This window comes from Rhizophagus irregularis, chromosome 30, assembly GCF_026210795.1.
Source record: "Rhizophagus irregularis chromosome 30, complete sequence".
Taxonomy (NCBI): Eukaryota; Fungi; Glomeromycota; class Glomeromycetes; order Glomerales; family Glomeraceae; genus Rhizophagus; species Rhizophagus irregularis.
Genome location: NC_089458.1, coordinates 498,935 through 524,501, shown reverse-complemented (window position 1 = coordinate 524,501; position 25,567 = coordinate 498,935). Strand labels below are relative to the sequence as shown.

The window sequence follows — 25,567 nt, the reverse complement described above, 5'->3', positions numbered from 1 at the left end:
ATTTATATAGCTATATAGAATAATATATTTTTTTGTAATCTTTTTTATTATTAATTAAAAAACAATAAAACTTTTAGTTTAATTGAAAATAATAAAATTTGTGTAATAAAATTTTACTTTAGCCTGAATTAAAATTAAAAATTAATCTGAAATTATAATTTTGCCCAGATTAAATTATAATATTATATGAAAAAATTATCTATCGTATTGTTAGATAAATGTACGATATGTATCCTATATTTACCCGATATCTATATAACATGTGTCCGATATTATACTGACCAATAATATGATATTTATACGACATGTATAAGATATGTGCCCGATATTATACTACCCGATATATGTGTAATATGTGCATGATATCTATAATATATATTACTGAACTTCTGCATAAACATTACAGATATCAGGTACCCGATATGTGTGTAATTGTTGCATATCGTATACATATCATATACATATCTTACATATATCTGGTACCCGATATGCAACCGATAGCCTCGATTTTGATCTGTGTATGTATTGCTATTTCCAAATGGTAATGACAGTTGGCATCTGAATATACCACTTATAGGAACTAGGAAAGAAAAAAATGTTACTCCAATGCAATATTATTCCTATAGGTTACAGATTAAGAATGGTGATTGGCTGCAACGTGCAGGACGTTTATATCAGCAATATATTGTTGATCAATATGCAAAAATAGAGCAGAATCGTCTGAATTACCTTAAATTCAACCAATCATCACTTAGAACTGAATTGTATAATGGTGCTGTAGATGCAATACATGCTGGAGATAGTAGCAGGGATATTGGATATCGTATAATTCTTTCATTGTCATTTATTGGTGGTTTACGTCATATGTATTAGCTGTATCAGGATGCAATGGCCATTGTAAGTCACTTTGGAAAGCCTGATCTTTTTGTTACTTTTACATATAATCCTAAGTGGCCAGAAATCACTAGAGAATTGCTACCTCAACAGAATGCAGCTGATAGGCCTGATTTGACAGCTCGTGTCTTTCATATAAAGCTACGGAAGCTGCTAAAAGATCTGTGTGAAAAATATTGGCTTGGTAAAGTTATTGCATATGTTTATGTGATAGAATTTCAGAAGCGTGGTTTACCTCATGCACATATTCTATTGATATTAAAACCAGAGGATAAATTACGATCAACAGATGATTATGACTCCATTGTTTCTACTGAAATTCCAGACCCTGCAACACATCCTCTTGCTTATAAGATAGTAGCAGCCGTTATGATGCATGGCCCATGTGGTGTAATAAATCCATCTGCACCATGTATAAAGGATGGTGTATGCCAGAAACATTATTCTAAAAGATTTCAGAAAAATATACAAGAATGTAATAATGGATATCCTATTTATCACAAAAGGGATACTGGCCATTTTGTTGAAACTAGAGAGGGCATTCAATTAGATAACAGATGGGTTGTGCCACATAATGTAAAGTTAGTTACAAAATATAATGCTCACATTAATGTTGAGATTTGCAATTTTGTTTTAGCAGTAAAATACCTATACAAGTATGTTTATAAGGGTCATGATTGGGCAACTATTGCTCTTTCACAATCTGATAATATTGGTGATCAGCAAACATCAGTACCAGTTGAAGTTGATAAAATAAAAATGTACCTGGATGCAAGGTATGTTTCAGCTTCTGAAAGTATCTGGAGAATTTTCCATTATAAAATGCATGGCCGTTCTCCAAATGTACAAAGACTAGCAGTTCATTTTCCAGATCACCAATATATTTCTTTTCAAGAGTGAAAAAATCTGCAGGATGTTATTGAACATATTAATATACATCCAACAACCTTAATAGCTTGGTTCCAAGAAAATTTAGAAAGTACTGCAGCACGTGAATATAAATATACTGATTTTCCTATTCGCTATACTTGGGATTTATCTAATCACACATGGAATCTTCGAAAAATTACAACAGAAGCAATTGGAAGATTATATATGGTACAACCTTCAGAAGGAGAAAGATATTATTTGCGAATCTTACTTACTCATGTTAAAGGTGCAACCAGCTTTGATGACTTAAAAACTGTTAATGGACATATGTGTAGAAACTTTAAAGAAGCTTGCATTCTACTAGGTCTTCTTTAAGATGATGCTGAATAAGATGCATGTTTACAGTTTACGACATAAATATTCAGAATTTTTATTTTTATGCATAAAGGAGTGCTGTCACACCAAGTCTTGTGCAACCAAAATAATAATTAAAATGGAAGTTGATCAGCCCTTTTTAAACATAAATATAGCGTGAAAAATTCTCACCTGATTGTTTATCAGCAGCAAAATAAAATCATGGCACCCACTTCGGTATTTGAAATGCAAAGGTTGACTGTTAAGGAGCTATGGGATAATAATATACAAAAACCCTCTGAAATAATTAAAATGACTGGTTTTCCAAAGTCTACAGTATATGACATTATCAATCGTCTAAAAAAAACAGAAAGTGTTGAACACTTACCCGTTCCTGGTCGTCCTCTTGTTCTGACACAAAAAAAACGTCAATATCTTGGCCGTCTTCTTAAAAATGATAATGCAACAACTTCAGCTTTAATGACAACAAAGCTGAATAATTTGTATCCAGATCTTAATGTATCAACCCGAACTGTACAACGTACTCTTAAAAATAAACTTAATTATATTGTTTGTAGACCATGGTCTGTTCCTCTTCTTAAAGAAAGTCATGTTGAAGCTCGTCTTCAATGGGCCTTAAATCACATCCAAGATGACTGGACTCACACAATTTTTTTGGATGAAAGTACATTTCAGACGTTTCGTAATACTCAAATTGTACGTTACAAGACTGAAAACCCACATCCAGTACATCCTATGGTAAAACATCCATATAAGGTTCATGTTTGGGGTGCATTTTGCCGCCAAGGGCCAATTGGAGTTGCATTATTTACAGAAAACATGAATTCTGCTAAATACCGTGAAATCCTTCAATCTCAACTACTTCCTAATGCTTATCATGCTGGTTATGGATGGAATTTTCAGCAGGACAATGCGCCAATGCATACCGCGAAGCTTACTCATCAATTTTTTGTGATTAATAATGTTCCGGTTATTGATTGGCCTGCAAACTCACCTGACTTGAATCCCATCAAAAATTTATGGGCGATTCTTAAAGGAAATGTAGAAAGAAGGGTTAATAATTGGGTTATGAAAAAAAAATCACTTGGTGCTAATGATTTTCAAGGCATAATTCAGCAAGAATGGGATAATATTGATAAAAATCTCTTCTTTAGTTTAGCAGATAGCATGTCAGATCGGATTAACATGGTCATAGAAAATAATGGTTATACGATAAATTACTAACTTTTAAAGTATGTTTATCTGCACATCTTAAGCTATTAATGGTATAAATTTGAAATAAAAAAAATAAAATTTATTATGTTTTTACATATTGTGATAAAATTCTGGATATTTATGTCGTGAACTGTATGTGAGACAAGTGAGATAAAGACAGGTCAACAACTACGACATCTTTTTGCAATGATTCTTCTTTTTTGTCAACCAGCAATACCTGAAGTGCTATGGAATAATTACAAATTAGCATTATGTAAAGACATAATGTATCATCATAATCAACAAGTTATGCATGATGCAATTGAAAATCAAGCACTTAATCAACTGGAACATTACCTGCTGTTAAATGGAACATCACTAAAAAATTTTCCAAATATGCCACTTCCTTCAGAAGGAATTGATAAAAGTGGTGATGAATTAGATCAATTAATTTGTGAAGAAAGATCATATAGCATCATACAGCTGGAAAATGAACTACATCAAAATGTTCCTCTGTTGAATAATGACCAACATGCTATATATGATGCTGTAATGCAGGAAATTGAACATACAGATGGCATGTGTTTTTTTGTGAATGGACCAGGTGGTACTGAAAAGACATTTCTATATAATACCTTGCTAGCAAGTGTTAGATCACATGGTAAAATTGCATTGGCAGTAGCATCCTCTGGAGTTGCAGCACTTTTAATAAGTGGTGGTAGAACTGCACACTCTCAATTCAAAATTCCAATTAAATTAAATGAATCCTCAACATGCAACATTTCACGAAGGAGTAAAAAGGCCCATTTGATTAATATAACAAAGCTTTTTATCTGGGATGAAGCTCCAATAATGCATAAATTTGCATTTGAAGCAGTTAATTGAACATTCTGAGATATTACATAAGTAGATAGACCATTTGGAGGAAAAACCTTTGTTTTTGAAGGAGATTTTCATCAAGTATTGCCTGTTATACCACGTGCATCTCACGCTGATATTGTCTCAGCAAGCTTAAGTAGATCATTTGTATGGAAATACATGAAAATGATGAAATTAATAACAAATATGAGACTTTGTCACACTGATAATTCCCAAGTGAATCAAACCCAAAAAAAATTTGCAGAAATTCTCCTAAAAATTGGAGATGGCAAGTACCCAATAAATCCAAACACAGAAAACATGATAAATCTTCCTGCAGATATTGTAATACCTAATGGAAATTTGACAAACCTTATTGATTTTGTCTATCCAAACTTGGTTGAAAATTCTGGGAATGCAAATTACTTGGTTGGAAGAGCTATTTTAACTCCAAAGAACATTGATGTTGAAGCAATTTCAACTATAGTAATGGATCGATTTCCAGGCAATGTTAATGTGTATCCCAGTGCAGACTCAGTAGAATTGACAGAAGATAGCAGTGCAGAACAACCTCAAATATATTCACCCGAATTTTTAAGATCATTGAAAATTCCTGATCTTCCTCCTGGTAAATTGAAGTTGAAGGTGAGAGTGCCAATAATACTTTTGCGAAACTTGAACTCATCAGAAGGCCTTTGTAATGGAACAAGATTAATTATTTGTGGACTTCAAAGTAAAGTGATTGATGCAGAGATTATGACAGATTCTAACATTGGCTGACATACCTTCATATCCCAGATCACATTAATACCTTCTGACAGTAATCTCCCGTTTATTCTAAAATGACGACAATTTCCAGTGCGTATTGCATTCTCCATGACAATTAACAAGTCGCAAGGCCAGACATTGAATAGAGTGTTTCTTTATTTATTACAACCAGTTTTTTCACATGGTCAATTATACATTGCACTCTCAAGAGTTACTTCGTACCGGTATATCAAAATTCTTACTGGTGAAAATAACGGATGTCAAACAAAAAATGTTGTGTATAATGATAATATTATTTTGCATGAGCAATTATTTTTCAAATAATGGTTTAGTCGGCCGAAAAATAATTAGCTGTAACGTGATTCAAGTATAGATCGTCATGGAATTCCAGGGGATTTTTCTGCGATTAAACCAGGTCTAGATGATCGGTAGCTCCATTTTTCAGCTAACTATACCATTATAAAAAAAATAATCGATTTCACCGGCCCTGTGCCTGTGTTACCCACTATAAAATAAAAACTATTATTGGCAAGTTTGTGTATTTACATGTTATTTGACTATAATAAATTTATTATAGATATGGGCTTTAATTAATTTATTATGTTCGGCTGACATGTAACTACGCAAATCTGCCGATATGTTCCGAAATTGAAAATCTTTTCAATTTTTTTAGTAATTTTCACCACTCTTTATGTAAAACGAACTATGAATGTTATATAAAATCTCTGGCAGTTGCATTTTATTTCAGAAACCTACTGCGTTCTTACAAATTATATTCCAGATTTATTAGAAAAATCTGAAATTTTATTCAGATTGCATAACTTTTACTAACATCTTGAATTTTAATAAAAATTTGTTATATTAAGTTAATTAGTTTAAGTTGGACCGATTGGGTCCAACTTTGAGGTTCTCAAGTTGATGATAATTTTGAAAAGATTTTCAAATTTTCTGCCAAAATTATTATGCGTTTAATAAGTTTCGCATTTTCTTACATTTCAATCACATACACTAGGGTCTTACATGATACTTACTCTATTGCAAAGCAACGGGCAGCAACTAGTATTACTTCAAAAAAAAATCTAAATTTCCCATTAGAACTTGAAATCTGAACTTTAAATAGCCAAAAAAAACTCATTATTAGAAGAAAACACTCAAACATTATGGAAGTTGTTATTTTATATATTTATTATAATAAAAACTCATCAATAATCTAAAAAATTATTTTATTAATCAAGAATATATATATTCCAAAGTTTTCTCAATAAAAATTAAAATATATAAAATGATCATCTAAAGCTTTAATCAGTCTGATTCTAATTTGACAATCTAGACTAAAAATTAGAATTGGTCTAGTCTGATTGATTAAACCAAAATATTCAATCTGATCTAATTCAGTTTTAGATTATAAATTTAACTCAGACTGAATTAAACAAGTTAGGGCTGAACCAAACTGAATAATTATTTTCACAATAGTTTTTATTAAAACCATTGTGATTGTTTAATTATTAAATAAAAAAATGTTGCAAAATATTTTTTGAGTATTGCTAATCTTAACTGAGAGGATAATTCCTCCCTCCCTTAAGAATTTAAAAAAAATAAACTTTTTTTATGAAATATACAAAATAAATATAATTGGATATTAATCGCATAAAAATTTGGCAATTCTTGGTTTTAAAAAAAATTTTTATCATGAAAAATACAATTTAACTATAAAAATCAAAATTATGTACTTTTCTCAAAAACCATCTGAATAACTACCTTTTTTAACTTAATAAAACCTTTTCTTCTCATAAATTTACATATAATCTTATTTTTAAATTATTATGTAAGTCAATATTTTAATTAAAAATTGAAATAAAGGGAGAAGAGAGGAAAATTTTCCCAGGTTAAGTTTAGTAATTCTCATATTTTTTTTAATACATTATTATAAAAAAAAATGTTTTTATAATTAATTTCATAAAAAAATATTGCAAAATGATTTTCAAAGTAATTTTAATTAAAAAAATGTAAAATATTTTTTCAAAGTAATTTTAATTAAAAAATGTTTTTGCAATATTATTTTAATTAATTTAACAAAAAAATACTACAAACCATTTTTTAAAGTAATTATAATTTTCACAATATTTTTTATTATAAATTGAATCAGATTGAACCAAAATAACTGGTCTAGTTTAGTTTAATCCTAAATTATCTTTTTAATATAAACTGGACTGGACTGAAATAAACTAATTTTTCAGTTCAGTTCAAGGATGATGATTTTTTGTGATCACAGAATTTCACAGAAAATCACAAAATTTGGCTATAAAATGTTGATAATTTCAAGTTTTTGGCCTGATTTAGGATTTGAAATCATTATAATTCTGGCAGACACAAAATTTGGCCAGAATTTATGAATCGTAATGTTGGCCAACCTTGCATAATTCTGGTCAAATCACAAAATTTCACAAAATTTACTTTTATTATACATAAAATTTACTTTATATCACCGCAAAAAATCATACTTATTAAAAAGGTAAAAGCTGTAAACATAACTGAGCTTGAATTTTATTAATTAATGCCGAATTGACTTTAGAGAAACACAGAGTGATCTAAAAGCACCGCAACAAGTGCAGAACTAATAGAAAAACAAAGAACAAATAATCTTCCAAAATTACATATAAGAAAAGCTAAGATTAATAACCCACCCTCTCTATATAAATAACTACGGCTACTCCCCCCAAATATATCTCAAAATGGGTAAAGTCGACTATGCTATACGTAACCCATCCAGCGCCGTACCCACTCCTAGAATCGGTAAAGAACCTCCGAGCTACCATTAGCACTATCAAAAACGCATAAAATTCAACTTCCCCTATTTGACTACATACTATGGATAACAAACCTATTTCACAAAGACCTCCAGGAACTTTTTAGTGTCATGCAGTCCAGCCGATGGGGAACTTTTTAGTGTTGTACGGATACGAAGAAACGCGCTCATTGCAGGTGATGCGAAGCAGAGGACGCCCGCCCTCATTGCGAACGATCCTTCGACCTAAGATCTACCTATGATCAAGTCAATCCAATGATAAGTTCAACATGTGACCACCTGTGATCCGGTATACTTACAAAACTGCGGTACCCAACCTGTCACCCCCCTTATCAACCCGAATGATGATCGATTTTGAAAATTGTAACACCAAACCACCATGACAATCAAATTTTCCAGTATCCCCCCACGTCCCAAAGAAAATAAGGTTACACTGAAAAAAGCAACCAAGAAAAACAAAAAGCAAAAAATAAAGACATAAACCTCAGGAAAACTCGAAGTGCAATGAGAAAACCCTGAGTAAAATTCACCAAACATACACCTCAACTCTGTCTCCTTATTTTAGAAAACTAACTCCCCAGTTAACAACATCAACTAGCAAGAAATACGTTGGTTAGGAGCTCCTTTCAAGAAATACCGGTCCGACCTGCGAACCACTTGGCCAGTTAGACTTTAAAGGCGTAGGAACCAAGACGCACTACTTTTCAACCTTTCAGAAAGCCCAGGGGAACGTTCGTATGGAACTGCCATCTTACAGTATTATTGGTAACTCCAAAACTCATGATAACGGTCCTAACTCAATATAAGCCATAAGGAGTTCAGGTGAAACTAAAGACCTCAGTAATAACTTCATATAACGTCGAAAAGTCCTTTTACTATCACTCAAGGCAAAAAATCCTCATATTTTTCATACATAACTTCATGGGAAAAAATGGGCAGAGCCCAACGGGGGAGAAAGTACGATCATCAGTTCTACTGGTTAAAAACCAGGCAAACGTGGCATAGTAGCCTTTATCTTTATTAAATTTATTCGAACTTTTACAATTTACAAAAAAATAAAAAGAAAATATAAAAAATAAAACTAACTAAAAACAAAGCTATATAGTCTCCTAAGAAAAAATAAAGTAAAAAATTAATCTAAAAAAAGAAAAATCGCATTACACTAAATTTCCCCAGATCTTCCCCTTGATATATTCCAACCAAAGTAGAAGCAACTATGCTAACGAAATAACGAATAGCGCGCCCACTATAAAAATCGACACTCCATCCTGCAAAAGCTGTTATTAAGTAGCACCATTAGACGACCCATAAAACCCGAAAAGTGATTAAACCAAGGCAAACCATATTTCATCGAGTTCATCAACCAATCGGTTCCAGAGTCACGTGAATCGTGTAGGGTCGGAGGTGGTAAAGATGAGTAAGGCAGTGATGTGCTCTTGGAATATTGGAAGCACTATTGGAAGCACCTTTGGAAAAATTGGAAGCATAATTTTCTAATAAAACCATTTGGATTGGAAGTTTCCAACCAAATTTTTATGTCATTGGAAGTACAAATGCACATCACTGGAGTAAGGTATGTACGTTGACAATGGCAAATTAGAAGGCTTCGGAGTAGTTTTCAACTTATAAGTAATATTCATCGCGTTTTCCCATCTACTTTTCTCATAAGAACGCAGATTCCAAATTCGTTTTCTGAATTTTTGGACAAAATTATTATGAATAGCAGCGATAACCTTAATCGCAGAGATTCTTGGAATAGACAAATCGACTAAGATGTCAATAAAAAGTGTAGGTAAACAACCACGGACAAGGGCGTATGAGGACCAATTTGTAGAAGAAAAGGACGCCAGCATGAAAGAGAAGTGAGTTTAGCAATAAAGGGAGTAGGATCAATATTAGCCAATTTTCCAGCTTCTTGAATTTTAGAAATCAAATGATTTTGATAAGATTGGAGAATTTGTTGCATAGGTAGACGACGTTTTTTGCACATAAAAAGGTGCATCAGGTCTTCCATGCGATCGATACAAGAACGGCAAGTTAATTCGTCCATGTATAAGTCTGGTCGAGTCCGCTTAAGCTTTTCCAATGTGGGTAAGTCGTCCAAGAAAAGTTTGAATTTGAAGGTTAAGTGTCTTGAAGCATGCTCAAGAGTAAAAGATGCATCATGAGAAGGCTTGAAATTCAAGGTAAACCAAGTAAGTTTCCAGTCGACAATATATTCTATATTAGATAATAATAAAGAAATAAAGTGAAATCGCGTTAAATTTAACAAATCACGCATTAACTGCGTTTGATAATACTGTTTAAGAAGGTGTCGTGGATTAGATTCACAAACGGCGTCATTGTCGTAAGTCAAGACGAAATCATGGGCAGAAGCAAGGTCCATTCCAGAAATCAAAATACTGGATGATGCGGTATGGGCAGTATTGGCCAAGGAGTCAGCAAAATCGTTCAAATAATTGCCAGAATGAGCTTTAACTTTAACAGGAAGAACTGTCAAATTCTTGGTAAGGATAGTTCGTTCAATAATGGCCCAAAGCTCAAAATTTGTTGTTTTGTAGTAAAGACGGCTATTTGAGTAGACATAGGAAGAGCAACTTCGAAGGCCATCAATGGCAGTTTGCGAGTCAGTATAAATAGTAACTTCTGAGTCGCGAGGAGAAATGGTTAAAACTGCGTAAATAGCGGCAGCTTCAGCACGAGAAGAAGAAGGATTATCTCGAATGATGCCATGTGCATAAGTAGCAATGGAATTAGGAAAACCAGCACCAGGTACGATTTGCATCCAAGACCAGCCCGCCCATAGAAACATTAGGAGTGCCTAGATTAATAAGAGACCCATCAGTGAAAAAGATATAACGTGAGTCTGAAGACAGCAGGCCGAACGGCGAATTTGCAAAAACAGCAGCAGCTGAGGATTCAATAGTGATAAGAGGAGCGGAGACTTCAACAATATCGTCAGGAGGAGAGTCAAAATCAAAATCCAATCGACTGTAATAAAGACGGACACCATCTTCTATATCAGCCCAGGTAAAAGGAGAGGATACTACAGAAGTATTACGTCTAATGCGCTCATTGATGGTGGGCAGAATAAGCGAATGTTGTAGAGAAACCGTAGGCGTACAAAGGGTTAAATCAGCATTCCGTTTTTTGGAAGGAGGCAAAGGAGTATGAGCAGCGCAACCAGGGCAAGGAGAGAGTCTAATGAGATCACCAGGCGAAGATTCACAATCAGGAGAGACCCAGTGAACAATAGAACAAGTACCACGACTTGCTTGGACTAAAAGTTGTTTGCCAAAGATGGGAGAACCGTAGTCGTCTAACGTGACAATCCAATTTTTCGTAGTGGTAGGAGAGGACAGGCAAGGAGTCAATTCATAAAATGAAGAGTCAATCGTAGGCGTAGTAATGAACTGGGTCAGCAAACGATTGTTGGTGTCAGGAATGGTAGTAGCTTGTTGGATATCTTTATACCAATAAGGGATACAGCCAGGGCCACGTCGTCCAACCAAATTGTCATAGTAGGCTTTCCAAGAAATTAAATGAGTCCCTTGGGGAGTAACAAGCTGAGATAGATAAAGCAAATGCCGTTTTCGCAAAATAGGGAAATAGGCTTTAAACGCTTTAGGTGTCATGCATTCAAATAAGGGAACGCGTCCATCCATCAAAGTCAGGTTCGGAAGCTTCGAAAGTTGAGTATGAAGCAAACGAAAAGGAGTAGAGGATAAGAGAGCAATAGTGCATGCGATATAATCTTTCTTAAAAGAAAAAAGAAGACCATATAGACCAATCCTTAATTAAAAGGGGAGAAATAGGAATTAAAAAATTATATTGAATCAAACTCAATCTATAAATAAAAAGAGATTGAATAAAAGAAAAGGAAGAATTAGCCATTAAAAATAAATTAGTAATATGACATTGTCGTTGATGAGCAAATAAATTTATCGAACCAAGGCTTGAGATAAAAATAAAATGGGATTTGGTAAAGAGCGAGAAAAATTTGCTTTATGCTTTACAACAGATCGTATACTTCTCGTTATTAGGTGGCAGTCAGATTCAGACAAGTGAGTAACTTGCATCCGGTATTCAAGTTTCGGTATAAGGACAGCATTATGTAAATAAACAACTTGTTTGGATGAGAGCTTTGCAGGGCGGATGGTTGCAGCGAAGGAGCAGCATTCACGTTTGAGTTGTTTCTTGACAAAATCCCGGGAGCTTTTAATGTTAAACCAAACACCTAAAAAACGAAAAGAAGTTGTCATAGAAATTGGGGTAATGGTAATGGAAGGAACACTATTTAATGAAGATAAATCTAAATTAAAAGTAATAGGAGATAAACTGGTTAAAAACCAATATATCGGGTAGCAGATATGTATCAGATATGTACCCAATATATGTAGTATTAATGCAGAAAATTGAGTACTGATATGTATATGATATGTAAATGATATATAGACGATATATATATTTACACATATTTTACATATATCGGGTACCCAATTTTCTGCATTAATACTACACATATTGGGTACATATCTGATACATATCTGCTACCCGATATATTGGTTTTTGACCAGTGCATCGTCCCTGATTCAGTTCTGGATTACTCTCTAACTTAAACCAATCCAAACTATTTAGAGTTTTATGATTGTTACTTTAATTTTAGTTCTAGTGTAACATTTAGAATAACAAATATTTAGAATTTTGCCATGTTTTTAAAGAATAAGGTGCATTGCTTACAAAAAGGCAGAAAATTTCCAGTTTAATTAAACATTACCTAAATTTTATTTCAAGAAAAAGTTAGCAGCTTTATAAATAAATTTAATTGTAATAAAAGCCATTTTAGGTAACAAAATAAAAATAATGTCAGTATTTAAAATTCTTTTTTTTTGTTGCTTTTTAAATGATCATTCTACTATTCAATTTAGTATAACAAGTAATGATCTAATCAGAATAGTAATAGCATTATAACTCACTGCCATTACTTTCACCAGGGACTGTAATTGAAAATTTGTAATTATCCTATATATAATCTAATGTAAATTTTTTATACTAAAAATTGCAAATTTTATATATAATATAATAATAATTGATATACTTTATAATAATTTATATTTATTTTACTATAAAATATATTGTTAATAAAAGTGATTTAACTTTTATTAGTTGATTCTATACTTAAAATTTGTTTATAAAAATAGTTTTAATAAAATGATTTTTATCATTAGTAGAATATCACCATATAATATAATTTTTGTCATTAGTAAAATATCACCATATAATATAATTATATTATATAATGATATCCCATTTACTTTAGATTATATTACTAGTACTATATAATTTAAATACTGCCATATATTCTAATTATCATTATATAATCTGAGTATCACCATATAATCTACTATAAAGTCCTGAATATAAGCAAACTTTTTTTGTTATAAAGGTACTTATATTTAAGTAAATTTATATATTTGGTATATTGTAGTATTGGCTAAAATTATCATAGTGTTGGTTAAGGGTGCTTACTTTCAGGTAATATAAAAATCTGGGAGTGCTTATATTCAGGGATGCTTATAATCAGGACTTTACAGTAATTATCATCATATAATCTAAATAATATAATCTAATTTATATTACTATATAATCTAAATAATATAATCTAATTACCACTATATAATCTATATATTTTTACATATCAGATATTTTTTTTTATATTCTAGCTATCTTTTTAAACCTTTTCTGCTATTTGTATTTTTTATCACCATATAATTTACTTATCATTCACCATTTAACTTAATTATGCATTATATAATCTAAATATTATGCTTTTTTTCTTATTTCTAAGTTGTCTACATTAAACATGGGTTCAAAATTGAAACTTTTCAAAATCCTTTAAGTTTCTGTATATACCAAAACTTAGTTTCAGGATGTATACTTATTTTCTGAAATTTGAAACCCAAAATCTAGCCTGAAATCTAAAATTAGTTTCAATTATACTAAAACCTTATTTTATGATTACATTTATAAAACTATATTAAAATCATCTCCTTCATACAATTATTGAGTAATTAAATATCTTGTTCTAATTGCCTGTTATCCTATTCATTAAATCATCTGATTTATTCTTAACATTAAATATTAAATCTAAATTAAGTACATTTAAGATTTCTAAATCCTAAGTCATTTTAAAATGAATCCTATTTACAATTATCATTAGTAAATAAATTTGATAATAATTTCAGATTTTAAAAGAAATTTCAGAATAATCAAAGCTAGTTTCAGAATTCAGAATTAGTTTCAGAATTCAGAAACACTTTAGGATTTTAGAAGAAATTTCGTTTTGTATATTCTAAAATCCAAAACTTTTGAAAATCTTTATAAAGGTTTCAGGCCCTATGTTTAGTCTATATGCTAAATTCTATAATAGGTTGTTAACCTTTTGTAGCTGTTTAAATACCTGATTTTATGTTGAGAATATTGACTTCCTACACCTAATTGGATATCAAATTCTATATTGAAGTGCTTATCTTTTTGTGTTTATTTAGTTACTTTTCTAAATGTCAAAATGTGATAAAAAAAAGTGTGAGATTTAACTTATAATTATATATATCTATCAATGTTGTACATCTTATTTACTGCTCTGTTTTTGGTAATTTGAAGTTGCAATGCCATTTACAACTTGTTTTATTAGAGCTTTACTTGTCTCTCTTATGACCATCATCAACGTTCTTATGCAAATGTTACCAATAATAACTACTCAAGATCTTGCTCTTGTTCTTAGCAATCCCTTTCACAATAATGTACATTCTAATTAACTTCCTTATAAGTTTTATAATTACCACTTAAAGAGCAATAAAATGATTTATAACGTGTAATAGTATGATTGTTTAGGTCTTTATTATTATGATAAACCTAATACCTAAAGTCTCTTTCTAAACAATATGCATTTATAAACCTATCAATGGATTCCCAATCATCAAAATTATTTCCAATACAAAGATTGTATTGATAAGTAGAACAGTTAAAAGTGTTTATATTAGAAGTATTTGTATTATTAGTAAAAGGTTCTATAAATTCTATTTCTAACCCAATAAAAGAATTATTAGGACTTAGGAGACATAATAATATCTTCTAACTCGCTAATAACAATTTTGGCACTTTTAGCAATTTCAGAACTTTTAGCAACTTTGGCATTTTCAACATCAAGGCTTTCAAAACTTTCAGTAAAAAAAGGCATAACAACTTCCTCAATATTTTTGGGAAGATTTATAAAGGACTTACAGTTTAATTCCATTATAGTAAAGATCAAACACATGGTAAAGAGTGAATAACATTACAGTATAAATTTGCACTTTTAATAATATAAAAAAGTTTATTTCTGTAAGCAGAAATTTGTACTAAAAATACATAATACAAATAAAATGAAAATCACCTGAGATGAAACAAAAAGTAAAAAATATTAAATTCACCACCAGTAAATAAAACATGAAAATTATTTAAAATCACTTTAGGTGATTAAAAATTTGAAATAATCTAGGATGAATTTTAAATTAATTCTTATATAAAATAAAATATAAAAATAAATCTAATATTTATGATATTACTGAAATAAGGAACAAAAGTGTCTATACTCTCAATAGTAATGAAATTTATAAAGAGATCAAAATCAAGAGCAAGAATGCTTGTGTTCTCTATACTCGTATTTTCTATAATCTGTACATATTCTTTTAGCAGCTCAAATCTGTGCTAGAAATAAACAATAAATTAATATAAATGCAATAAATTAATAAAAATTAGTTAAATAATAAATACTTACATTCTGTTAACCAAAACTTATCAGAGAGTTTTTTATAGAATAGCTTGTCATATAAAGTTGAAGTATGTATCAGAAATCCTTGTAAACTTCCATTTAATAAGCACTCAAGATTTTTGTAACCTGACCAATAAATTCCATTTTGTGCAGCATTGATCTTTAGTTGATGTATAATTTGGATACGCTATGAACGATCCTTATCCAGATTTTCCTTTGAAAACGAATTAGAGTTATTGTGAATAAATATTGGTAAATTCAACAACACCTGATTAAAGTTTTGGCAGTATTATTAGACCACTGCAAATAGAAAGCTGGCAGTTCTCCTTATAGTGCCATAATTTATTTATGATAAAGATTACACAGCTTAATTCTGCATTGTGTTGCTTTTTTAACAGACCTATATACTTATTGCTTTTCTTTTAATCTTCCATTCCAAAGTTTCACAAACTGTCTTTTGATTTGGCTGATATTAATGACTAATTTCAAGGCTTAAAATTTCATTCTCTGATTTTTCTAATAATGCATCCATCCAATTTAACATTCTTCATTTTGATATTATCAAATTCAATTGTTATTATTTTTCTGGTATTTGTCTTCATTAATTCAACTGCTTTTCCACCAAAATTCAAGCCCTAAAAATACACAGGTATAATCAGTTACTAGTTCATGAACATTGGTGAGTTAAAATCATTGTTCTATGCTATTTGAAGAATTGAATGGATATCAATTGAATGCTTCAGTAAGGATAGATTTTCCAAGGGGAAAATATCCCAACTATCACCCAGTTCTATCAACTTCTTGATACAGTACAGGATACATGTATATTGAAAATCCCTTTAAATTGATTATGATGAAAAAAATACCCATCATTTTTCTCCTTTAACCATGACATTATTTTCTTTATAACACATGATAAATTGTTTCCAAAAGCCTTATTCAAGAGAAACTCAATTTCACATTCCTTAAATCCACACAAGTCCCAAAATTTTTCATTTAATGCTGATTCTTCCAAAATGTTAAAACCTCAGTTATAATGGCAGGAGTCACACCAGTTAGAAAAACATGAGCTACATCTTCATCACAAACAATCTTCAATATACTGAAGGACTGTTTGAACAAACTTTCAATTAATTGGATTTTATTTTTAGTGGAGTCACCTTCATTTTTGTGATGATTGGTGAGACGTGGAGGAGTGTTTCATTTTTAAGGGCTTTATTTGTTCATAGTTAAAGATTGTGGTAAGCTTGTCTGCTAAGTAACTTATGGTTGGATTATTTAAGGTTATCCAACCTTCAATTACTGATTTTTTTCCAAGAGGTTGGCAGGGTTGAACCATCTTGGATGAACTATTGTCCAAGAAATATTGTTTTTTGTTATGTTCTGGACAATATTCTTGCATAATAATTGGACAAAATTGATTCAAGTTTCAAATATTTTAAATTTAAGAGAAAAAAATAATAAAATGCAAGAATTATCTACAATCATATTCATTGATGAAAACATAGAGCTAAAGATGCATAAGAATATTTGCTTAGTACTTTTTGAATAGAGATTATGACTAAGTGAAGGACAAAATACCTTGTTATTACTCAATTCCATCATGTCCAGTAACATCTTAAAATTCACCATAGTACTTTTATTTCCGTCAACAAGTCTGAAATACTGTCCTAACTCTTGTTTATATCAAAATATAAACTTTGATATATCTGTATTCAATCTTCCGTGAAAGTCCTCTTTAAAAATTTCGTCAGCAAAAGTGAGATTGAGAACGAGGAACTCAGACGCTAATGGAGTAGGATTTTTTCCGATATTTAAATTGTTCTCTGTTCTTTACGTCATAGTAAGAGGACAAAGTAGAAAGGGAATAGTGTCTTTCCGAAACGACGAGGATGGCGGGAGAAAGGAGAGCTTCTATTTTAGGAATGAAATGAGTCTTTTCTAAATAATAACGCCTCAAAGCATCAAATTACTCCGTTGGAAATATTTTGAAAGGTTTCGATGGTACATCTGATAGGAACCGAGGAAAGAGGTGAGAGAGTGGAAAAGGTTGAACGAGTTTACATCCTTTCCCAGTAAAGTGTAAGGCCATATAGATAAAATCATTCTGAAAATTTTAGATTTCTGAAATATAATTGGCTAGATAAAAGAAGTCTCACCCACCCGGTGACACGGGAAAAAAATTTGTCGCGCAAAACTTCAGGTACAAAATGCCAAGGGCTTTAAAAAATTTCTTTTCTAATAACTCGGCGACCCTCACAAAAATTTTTCATTTAGTGTAAATATTCATTTATAATATTCAGATTTTCGGTTTCAAATTTAAATCGAATCGAACTGAAAAAATCTTTCAGGTCTTCCGTGTACTTATCAATCATTATCCGTATAAAAAAACCGAAAAACTTTTGTACAAAAGGTAAAATTGCTATTGTAATATAATACGAATTACCGGGCAGTAGGTACAAAACGGAAAGATTTTACAAATAACAAGGTAATCAAGTAATTATAATAAGAAGGAGTCTTCATCAACTTGGCACTTTAAATAAGCAGGTTTATTTACAATTGATTATTGTACAGGTTAATTACATGATATTGATTACTGGTTTCAGGTCATCAAATCAAGCTTGTTGCGAGTAAATAAATTAATATAATACTTTATTAGTGTAATTTAAACGCGATTGAGTAAAATAAATAATTTTAAAAATTAGATTCGGAAAGACAAACAAAATAGTGTAACGTCTTTATAAGTAAAATTACTATCTATATCATTATTATTTATTCATCTATTATTATTATTTTTCAATGCGTTAGCGACGGATACGGGAACTAATGGAAAATGAATAAAAAAAAAAAGAAAATTAATTCAATATCGAAAAAATTCCTTCAATTTCAAATTTTCGTTAAAATGATACTCACTAACAATAATGATAACGACTATCAATGTTACAATTACACCATAAGTGAACCATTTTCTTTTAGTAGGATCTTTATACCAAGAAACAGAATGTGGTTCAACATTTTCATCGATGCTATGAGTTTCATATGTTGATAATTCTAAATCATTATTAGGTGATCGATCAAACCCTGATGATTCTGTGTTGGCTAAAATAAACATTTATTATTCGTTTATATACATTATAAGAAAGAAAAATAAAATAAAAATAATATTTTCATTACATTTTATGTCTTTTGTTTCAGAATTAGAAACTTTAGGTACACTAAAGCTGATATTTTTTCCTTCACTTGTTGTAGCAGTTGTATTTTCTTGACTCATTTTTATTTTCCTCGAAAAAAAAAGAAAATAATTATTTTAAAGAAAATAATTATTTTGAAAAAAAATTCATTTTTATCTAAAATATTAAAAATATGATATCATGTACCAGCATATGATCGTGGAAAATTATCGGCAAATCGGCAATTAAAATGACTCGAAATGGTGTCATTGGTTGCTTTAAAAGTTAGCTGATTGTAAGTATGTGACGACTGTGACGTATGACGTAAAAAATAAATACGCGCTCAGTACCAGGTTCACTAACACAAAAACAAAAAAAAATAATATTAAAAATGCCAATAAATTCTAATACAAGAAATATAAGAAATGCTCCTCTTGTTTCTAATACAAGAAATGTTCCTTCCGCTCCTGCTACGCGTTCTACTGCAAGTGATTAAAACTCAATTCGCAACTATTTACAAAATTCTATTATTAAGAGACCAAAAGGTTATGACACAAAACTTAATTATCTAGATAAATCTTGGAAATCGAATACAAAAAGTAATAAAAAGGAGGCGAAAGAAGAAGTAGCGACTTTGTGTGCTGAATTCATAGAGTCCAAACATTCTTATAATTTTTTAGAGTTATGCGAGTTTTGGAAAAAGTTGGTTCTCAAAAGACTGGAATTTCAAAAAATATGCGTCTGATCGATCAAACTCCTGAAGTCGTTAAATGGTATAATACAGAACGAATGCGAACACTCCCAAAACCAATGCAAGTCTTGCTTCTTGAACTTTGTCAAAAGTATGGCTTTTCTTATCCCCGATTTCATCAAAAGAGCGGGTCTAATAATAAATTGACTTACATCACTTGTAAAGTTAATCAAAAATCATGGGAACCTGACACGAGTTTCTCAAAAAGATCTGATGCAAAAGATCATGTGGCAACCCACACTTTCAACAGTTTATTCCTTAAAATTCAAATTCGTGAAGAGGAGAAAATTAAGAAAGAAAATGAACTAATAAAAGATCAATGTGCCCAGCTTAAAAGGAGAAACTAAGGTAGTTAGAAATAATGTTTATGACCATTCGAACTGTATTCGATTAATCAATTTACAATTTTTCATCTATTTTCATATTTACTTATAAAAAAGTACATCATATTGCTTCACGATGCGGCGAAAAAGAAGCATTGGCCAATAAATTATGAATATCATTCTAGAAACGGTGGTAATTAATTATATAATGTTAAGGATATTGGTTCATATGTGAGTTCTAGCGGCGATTATAACAGATAATTTCTTCTATTCGGGAATTCTTCAATGGGACACCTCAAATTTCAAAAAATGCTGCTAAGGAAGACGTATCCCGAATCGCTTACGGAAATTTTATTTTAACTGGAGATTTATAAAATTCGCTTTTTCTAATTTATGTCTCTGCTAGAACACGTATTGAGAAATTCAGATGAAATAATCATTTGTATGTCTCTAATTTTTCCCCTTTTGTTTATGACTAATACTTTAGTTTTTTTTTATTTCGGCAACTTTAGATCAAGAAACTTTCTGCATTTGTTTCTAATTCAGATTACAACTTGCGTCCTCTAAATGCGAGAAAGAATTAAATGGCTATAAGAATTAAATACAGTGATATTTAATTTAACCTTTGAAATCATTTAAAAGATTAATCTTTCTTCATAATCCTTTAAGTTATTCCAAAATTTAAAGTTAACTAATTATAATTATCAAAACTTATTAAAAGATAATGTACTTTATTATGTACTTTTAATATGTATTTCGGAATTTAAGGCTAAACATGAAGGGAATGTTTTCCATAAACAAATAAGTCAATAATCTATAAAGCTCGTTCAAATAAATTTTCACCGATTATATCTTTAAGATCTTTAAGAGCAAATTTAACTAAAAAATTTCTTACAAGTTCAGTTGTTATTCCAGCAACTTTAACAACCACACCATTTATTATACTTTGTTTTTCATTAAGGATAGATGCGGACCAAACTAATTCAGGCATTTTATCGATTTTACCAATAACAATTTTATTAAATTCTTCTATTATAAAATTAATTAAAGGTATAACTTTTGGTCCATATAAAACTAAAGTAGCATAACATTCATAAGGTTCCAATCGTTTTTTTAGTATATTATTTTGATTATCATTTTTTAATAATACAACATCACGAAAAATTAATTTATCACTAAGAATTAAATCAATACCAGAATCATATTTAAAAAAATCCCAACGCTCACCACGGGACATTCTGCCACAAGTAAACCAGTCAAGTATAATGACAGAGGAAGTGACATCTTGTAATGTAAATACCTGTCGTTGAGTAAAATCAGCATCACGAAAACAAGTTGTTGGATCAGGTAACTGAAGCAATAAAGCATTCTTATGTATGAAAGAATTAAGCTTTTGTCGAGTTCCTTCTGAGATTTTCAATCCTTCGCCGTTTTGTAGAATATTGTTATTAACAAACATCTTTCCTGGGCGTTGTTTGTATATTTTAGTCGAACCTTGTGTTAATAACATTAAATTAACATTTGGATGGATTTCGACTGAAAGAAAAACAGAATCTCCTGACACCATTCCTCCTCCATATGTTATAATATAAGCTGCTGCTAAATATGGACTATGTACTTTAGGTGTTAAAAGTTTTATTGGATATGAAGCACGAAAAGTTGAAAAGGAAGGTCTGGTTGTTGAAGAAGATAAATGACATACTATATGACCATGTCCCGGTGGTGATTTTGAATTCGTTTTATCATATTGATTTAAAGTTGCCATTTATTACTAATGGTAAGAAAGTGGCAACAAGAAAAAGAAAAAAAAAATCGGGTAAAATTTATATGGAGGATCTTCGGTTTCGAATAGTAGTGATTATCACTAAAATAAAAAATTTTAGGCACGATCTCACAATCACATGATTTGTAATACATCTAATTTTATATAAATAGGAAAATTTGTATAATAAAAATAACTCCGGCTCTTTCGACGAAAAAAATCTACTTTCTTTTTTTTTTTATTAAGCTCAATCACAGTAAAAAAAAAAATGTCTAATATTAATGAAAAACTTGCAAACATTGCAACAATCCCTTCTCAAAAGGATAAAACTGCAGAATATCGTTCTTTACTTGAAAATATTTTACCTTCAAATGACGCTTTACTCGCAGATAGTTTAGAAGCTTTCGTCGAACATATTGTACAAGAACAAGTTGGCTTGGTAATTTCTCGTCAAGTATTAAGTGATTTTGTACAAGGTGTCGATAAAATTAGTAATCCGGAAATTAAGAAACGTGTTCTTCACTTTGCTTTAAATAAAGTTCAACCTAGAGTTGTTAGTTTTGAAGAACAGGTGAGGTGTATATTTTGCGATTTATTCAATTCTATTATAACTAATTATATTCACGTGTTATTGTTTGTAGATTTCAGCACTTCGCGAGAAATTGGCAGAAATCTATGAAAATGAGGAAGACTGGGTTGAAGCAGCAAAAGTATTACAAGGAATTCCACTAGATTCTGGACATCGGTAATTTAAAGATTAATGATCTATGTTAATTATTTTGTTAATAAATTTTTTAATTTTATCTTCACTTCCATTTTAGAACGATACCTGAAGAATATAAATTAAAAATTTATATCAAGATTGTCCAACTTCTTTTGGAAGAAGATGAAGCAGTATCAGCTGAAACATATCTTAGCCGTGCTGCTTTATTAATTCCTAGTTGTAAAGATCAAGTGATTAATCTTACATTTAAACTTTCACAAGCCAAGATATTTGATTTCAAAAGAAAATTCTTGGAAGCCAGTTCAAAATATCATGAATTAAGTTATGTTTCGGAGTTGGCACCGGAGGATCGCACAAATTGTCTGTAAGTATCTAAACTTGAAATAAAGTTCCATGGAATTTTTTTCTTTTTTTTATAGCATGACTTTAATTTTAATTTGTTACCGCACATAAAAGGAATGCAGCCATAACATGTGCGGTGTTGGCAGGAGCAGGGCCACAACGTTCACGCATGTTGGCAACACTTTATAAGGATGAACGTGTTCAACGCTTACCACATTTTCCAATTCTTGAGAAAATGTACCTTGATCGAGTATTAAGACCAAATGAGGTTAAAGGATTTGCAGAAACACTTAAAGATCATCAAAAAGCAAGATTAGCAGATGGTACAACAGTGCTTGATAGGGCTGTCATTGAACATAACCTTTTATCGGCTTCAATGATTTATAATAATATTACATTTGAAGAACTCGGCTCTTTACTTGCAATTTCTCCCGATCAAGCAGAACAAATTGCAAGCTCAATGATTGAACAGGGTCGTATGCAAGGTACAATTGACCAAATCGAAAGGTTAATATTCTTTGAAAGTAGTTACGGAGGTGGCCATGGTAAATCTGTTGGAGGTGTGCTGGGAGCTAAATGGGATTTATCTATACAGAATGTTTGTCATCACGTAGAAGAAGTTGTAATTGCCATAGGAGCAAAATATCCTGATCTTATGCAAAAATCAACTTTTTAGACCCCTAGTTACTTGTCTTTTAATGGAATTAAAATATTAATAAAAGTTTATTATTTATAAATTTTGCTTACTAAAATATACTTTTTATTTATTTTTGAATGTTTATGTTATTTATGTTATATTTTCAAACAGAAATAAGAAATAAAAATACAAAAAAAGCAAAAGAAATAAGAGAAGATAAATCTATATAAATTAATTATCTCTTGAGACATTATGCCAACCATCTTCAATAGTAGAATCAGTTGCAGTACTTTCAACATCAGAGAAGTCAATCTCTTCATAAGTGGATTCAGTTAAATTACCGCTTTCGGCTAAATAATCGTCAAGAGAATCATCAGTATCGTTACCGTCATTATCAGCAGAAGGTCTTGATATATGACGAGCAGAAGTTGTTCTAGTCTGATTTATAATAGGATTACCGAATGTATCAGTGCGTTGACGAATACTAGTTGAAGCAAGACCTTGAATAAGAAAATCATCGTCATCATCACTTTCTTTGGAAATTTCAGTGAAAGAATCACTTTCTTCTTCTTGTTCGATATCATTATCTTCTCCGTTCTCTTCTTCTTCAGCTAATAATTCTAAAAAAATTTGAGCTTCTCTCTCAGCGTCTCTGTTTAATACGGCGTGTCTCAAATCATTATCCTGTAAATCATTAGTATTATTGGCTGGCCGTTGAAGGTCCGAAGTAAAAGACGTAGATAACGTAGGTGAAGATGCAGAGGAAGAAGATGAGCTTTGGTTCTCATCTATACGACATGTTCTACGATGTGTTCGATGTGTTCTACGACAACCACATTGTAAAACGGATCCGCTAATTCTCATATTATTATTATAATCATACCAAACATATTTAGCAGATGATATACCCAAACCATCGTCTAATTGATCTAATAAATATTCAACATCAACAGAGCCGTAAAAATGTGACCCATTCCATTTATGATGTTCAATAAATGGTATATCAAACCCATCCAGTTGATTATTTATCAATAAAACTAAATCTCCTAATATCGAAGTTATTTTTGATTGTAAATTTGTTGAATTATTATCGCAAAATTCATATAATTGTACTAAATAATTAAATGATTCTGTAGCGAATACAATTCCTTCACTATCATAAATTTGTGAATAAATCGGACTAAATGGTCCATGACTTGAATCTATGTTTAAATTTGTATGAATTATATTAGCATCACTAGGGAAATGGCTGTTGATCTTATTGTCATTTGAATTTGAAGCAGTATTGCAAGAAGAATCAGTATAATTAAAGTCCCATGTATCCGAATTTTGAGTTGTTAAAGTTAGTGAAGAATTTGACGTATTTTTTGTTTGACTTGTTTTTGGTGTTGAAGTGGAAATTGGAGGTGATGACATTAACAAATCAATTGGACTTAGTGCTTTTGTATCTTCCGACACTTTTAACGTAGAATTGTTATCATGCATATTATTATTAAAAGAATCTTTCGGAGAAATGTAATTATTTAGAAATGTTGTTGTTGTAAAAGAAACAGTTTTCCTTGAATTAGCAATAGAATCTGGAGTATTAGAAAATGTATTACTCGAAGGATAATTTAAAGTATCTTTCGTTGAAGAAATTGGGGTTGACGATTGAAATGGATGGTCATTTGTATTTGACTTAAATAAATCATCTTTATCAGTATTTGCTCTTTTCCTTCTACTAACAAAATTCTCTTCTTCAACTTGTTGAATTTGTTCTTCAATATCCATTTCTTGTTCAACTTCTTGTTGTTCTCCCAATACAATATAATCATTTGTGTCATTTAAAGTAGTAGAAATGGAAGAATTAGAAGATATCGTTTCATTATAAGGCCTTTTCGTTGAACTCATTTTTAATTGATAAATTATGCGAATAAAAAAAAATTGACACTTAGGATACAAATACTTTGTTTATATTTATATTTTTTAATAATAAATAGTTAAATAGGAAAACAAAAAAAGAATTTTTACAAAAAAGCTTCTAAAATAAGAAGAACAGAGCAAAAATTACAAGGTTATCAATATAATCTGTCTATCGGATATTTTTACCGTAAGTCCGTAGTCGGATTAAAAACTCCACATAGCTTATCATTTTTTTATAATGATCGTAGAGTTGAAATTTCATTGGTAATGTAATTCCCATTCTCGTTTTCATTTAATAGATTGCTAAAAACGAGTTTTTCCGGCAATCCTTTCCTTCATATATGCTATTTTTGATAATCGATTACATTTACTGTTATG

The 25,567-nt window shown here is 30.6% G+C and overlaps 7 protein-coding genes across 7 annotated transcripts; 3 read left to right on the top strand and 4 right to left on the bottom strand.

The window, feature by feature from the left end:
• Positions 1-606: 606 nt before the first annotated feature.
• OCT59_021534 (uncharacterized protein) lies at positions 607-873 on the top strand (the record flags this gene model as incomplete). The annotated part of the gene is made up of 1 exon (XM_066146589.1): positions 607-873. The coding sequence occupies one exon, from the start codon at positions 607-609 to the stop codon at positions 871-873; it is 267 nt and encodes an 88-aa protein (XP_066005710.1).
• A 13,997-nt stretch (positions 874-14,870) lies between these two features.
• OCT59_021533 (uncharacterized protein) lies at positions 14,871-15,083 on the bottom strand (the record flags this gene model as incomplete). Its single annotated transcript, XM_066146588.1, has 1 exon — positions 14,871-15,083. One exon carries the CDS (start codon positions 15,081-15,083, stop codon positions 14,871-14,873), a length of 213 nt encoding a protein of 70 aa, XP_066005709.1.
• Positions 15,084-18,202: 3,119 nt separating this feature from the next.
• OCT59_021532 (uncharacterized protein) lies at positions 18,203-18,917 on the bottom strand. Its single transcript, XM_025325267.2, has 3 exons — positions 18,753-18,917; positions 18,492-18,677; positions 18,203-18,401 (listed from the first exon to the last, which is right to left on the bottom strand). The coding sequence occupies exons 1-3, from the start codon at positions 18,847-18,849 to the stop codon at positions 18,355-18,357; spliced, it is 330 nt and encodes a 109-aa protein (XP_025182047.1). The 5' UTR covers positions 18,850-18,917; the 3' UTR covers positions 18,203-18,354.
• Positions 18,918-19,432: 515 nt separating this feature from the next.
• OCT59_021531 (uncharacterized protein) lies at positions 19,433-20,023 on the top strand (the record flags this gene model as incomplete). The annotated part of the gene is made up of 3 exons (XM_066146587.1): positions 19,433-19,726; positions 19,815-19,847; positions 19,940-20,023. The coding sequence occupies 3 exons, from the start codon at positions 19,433-19,435 to the stop codon at positions 20,021-20,023; spliced, it is 411 nt and encodes a 136-aa protein (XP_066005708.1).
• A 552-nt stretch (positions 20,024-20,575) lies between these two features.
• OCT59_021530 (uncharacterized protein) lies at positions 20,576-21,615 on the bottom strand. Its single transcript, XM_025315821.2, has one exon. The coding sequence runs from the start codon at positions 21,585-21,587 to the stop codon at positions 20,637-20,639; it is 951 nt and encodes a 316-aa protein (XP_025182045.1). The 5' UTR covers positions 21,588-21,615; the 3' UTR covers positions 20,576-20,636.
• Positions 21,616-21,784: 169 nt separating this feature from the next.
• On the top strand, positions 21,785-23,416 carry OCT59_021529 (uncharacterized protein). Its single transcript, XM_025315820.2, has 4 exons — positions 21,785-22,155; positions 22,226-22,329; positions 22,406-22,672; positions 22,765-23,416. The coding sequence occupies exons 1-4, from the start codon at positions 21,853-21,855 to the stop codon at positions 23,324-23,326; spliced, it is 1,236 nt and encodes a 411-aa protein (XP_025182044.1). The 5' UTR covers positions 21,785-21,852; the 3' UTR covers positions 23,327-23,416.
• Positions 23,387-25,336, bottom strand: OCT59_021528 (uncharacterized protein). Its single transcript, XM_025315819.2, has one exon. The coding sequence runs from the start codon at positions 25,175-25,177 to the stop codon at positions 23,519-23,521; it is 1,659 nt and encodes a 552-aa protein (XP_025182043.1). The 5' UTR covers positions 25,178-25,336; the 3' UTR covers positions 23,387-23,518.
• Between the last annotated feature and the right edge of the window lie 231 nt (positions 25,337-25,567).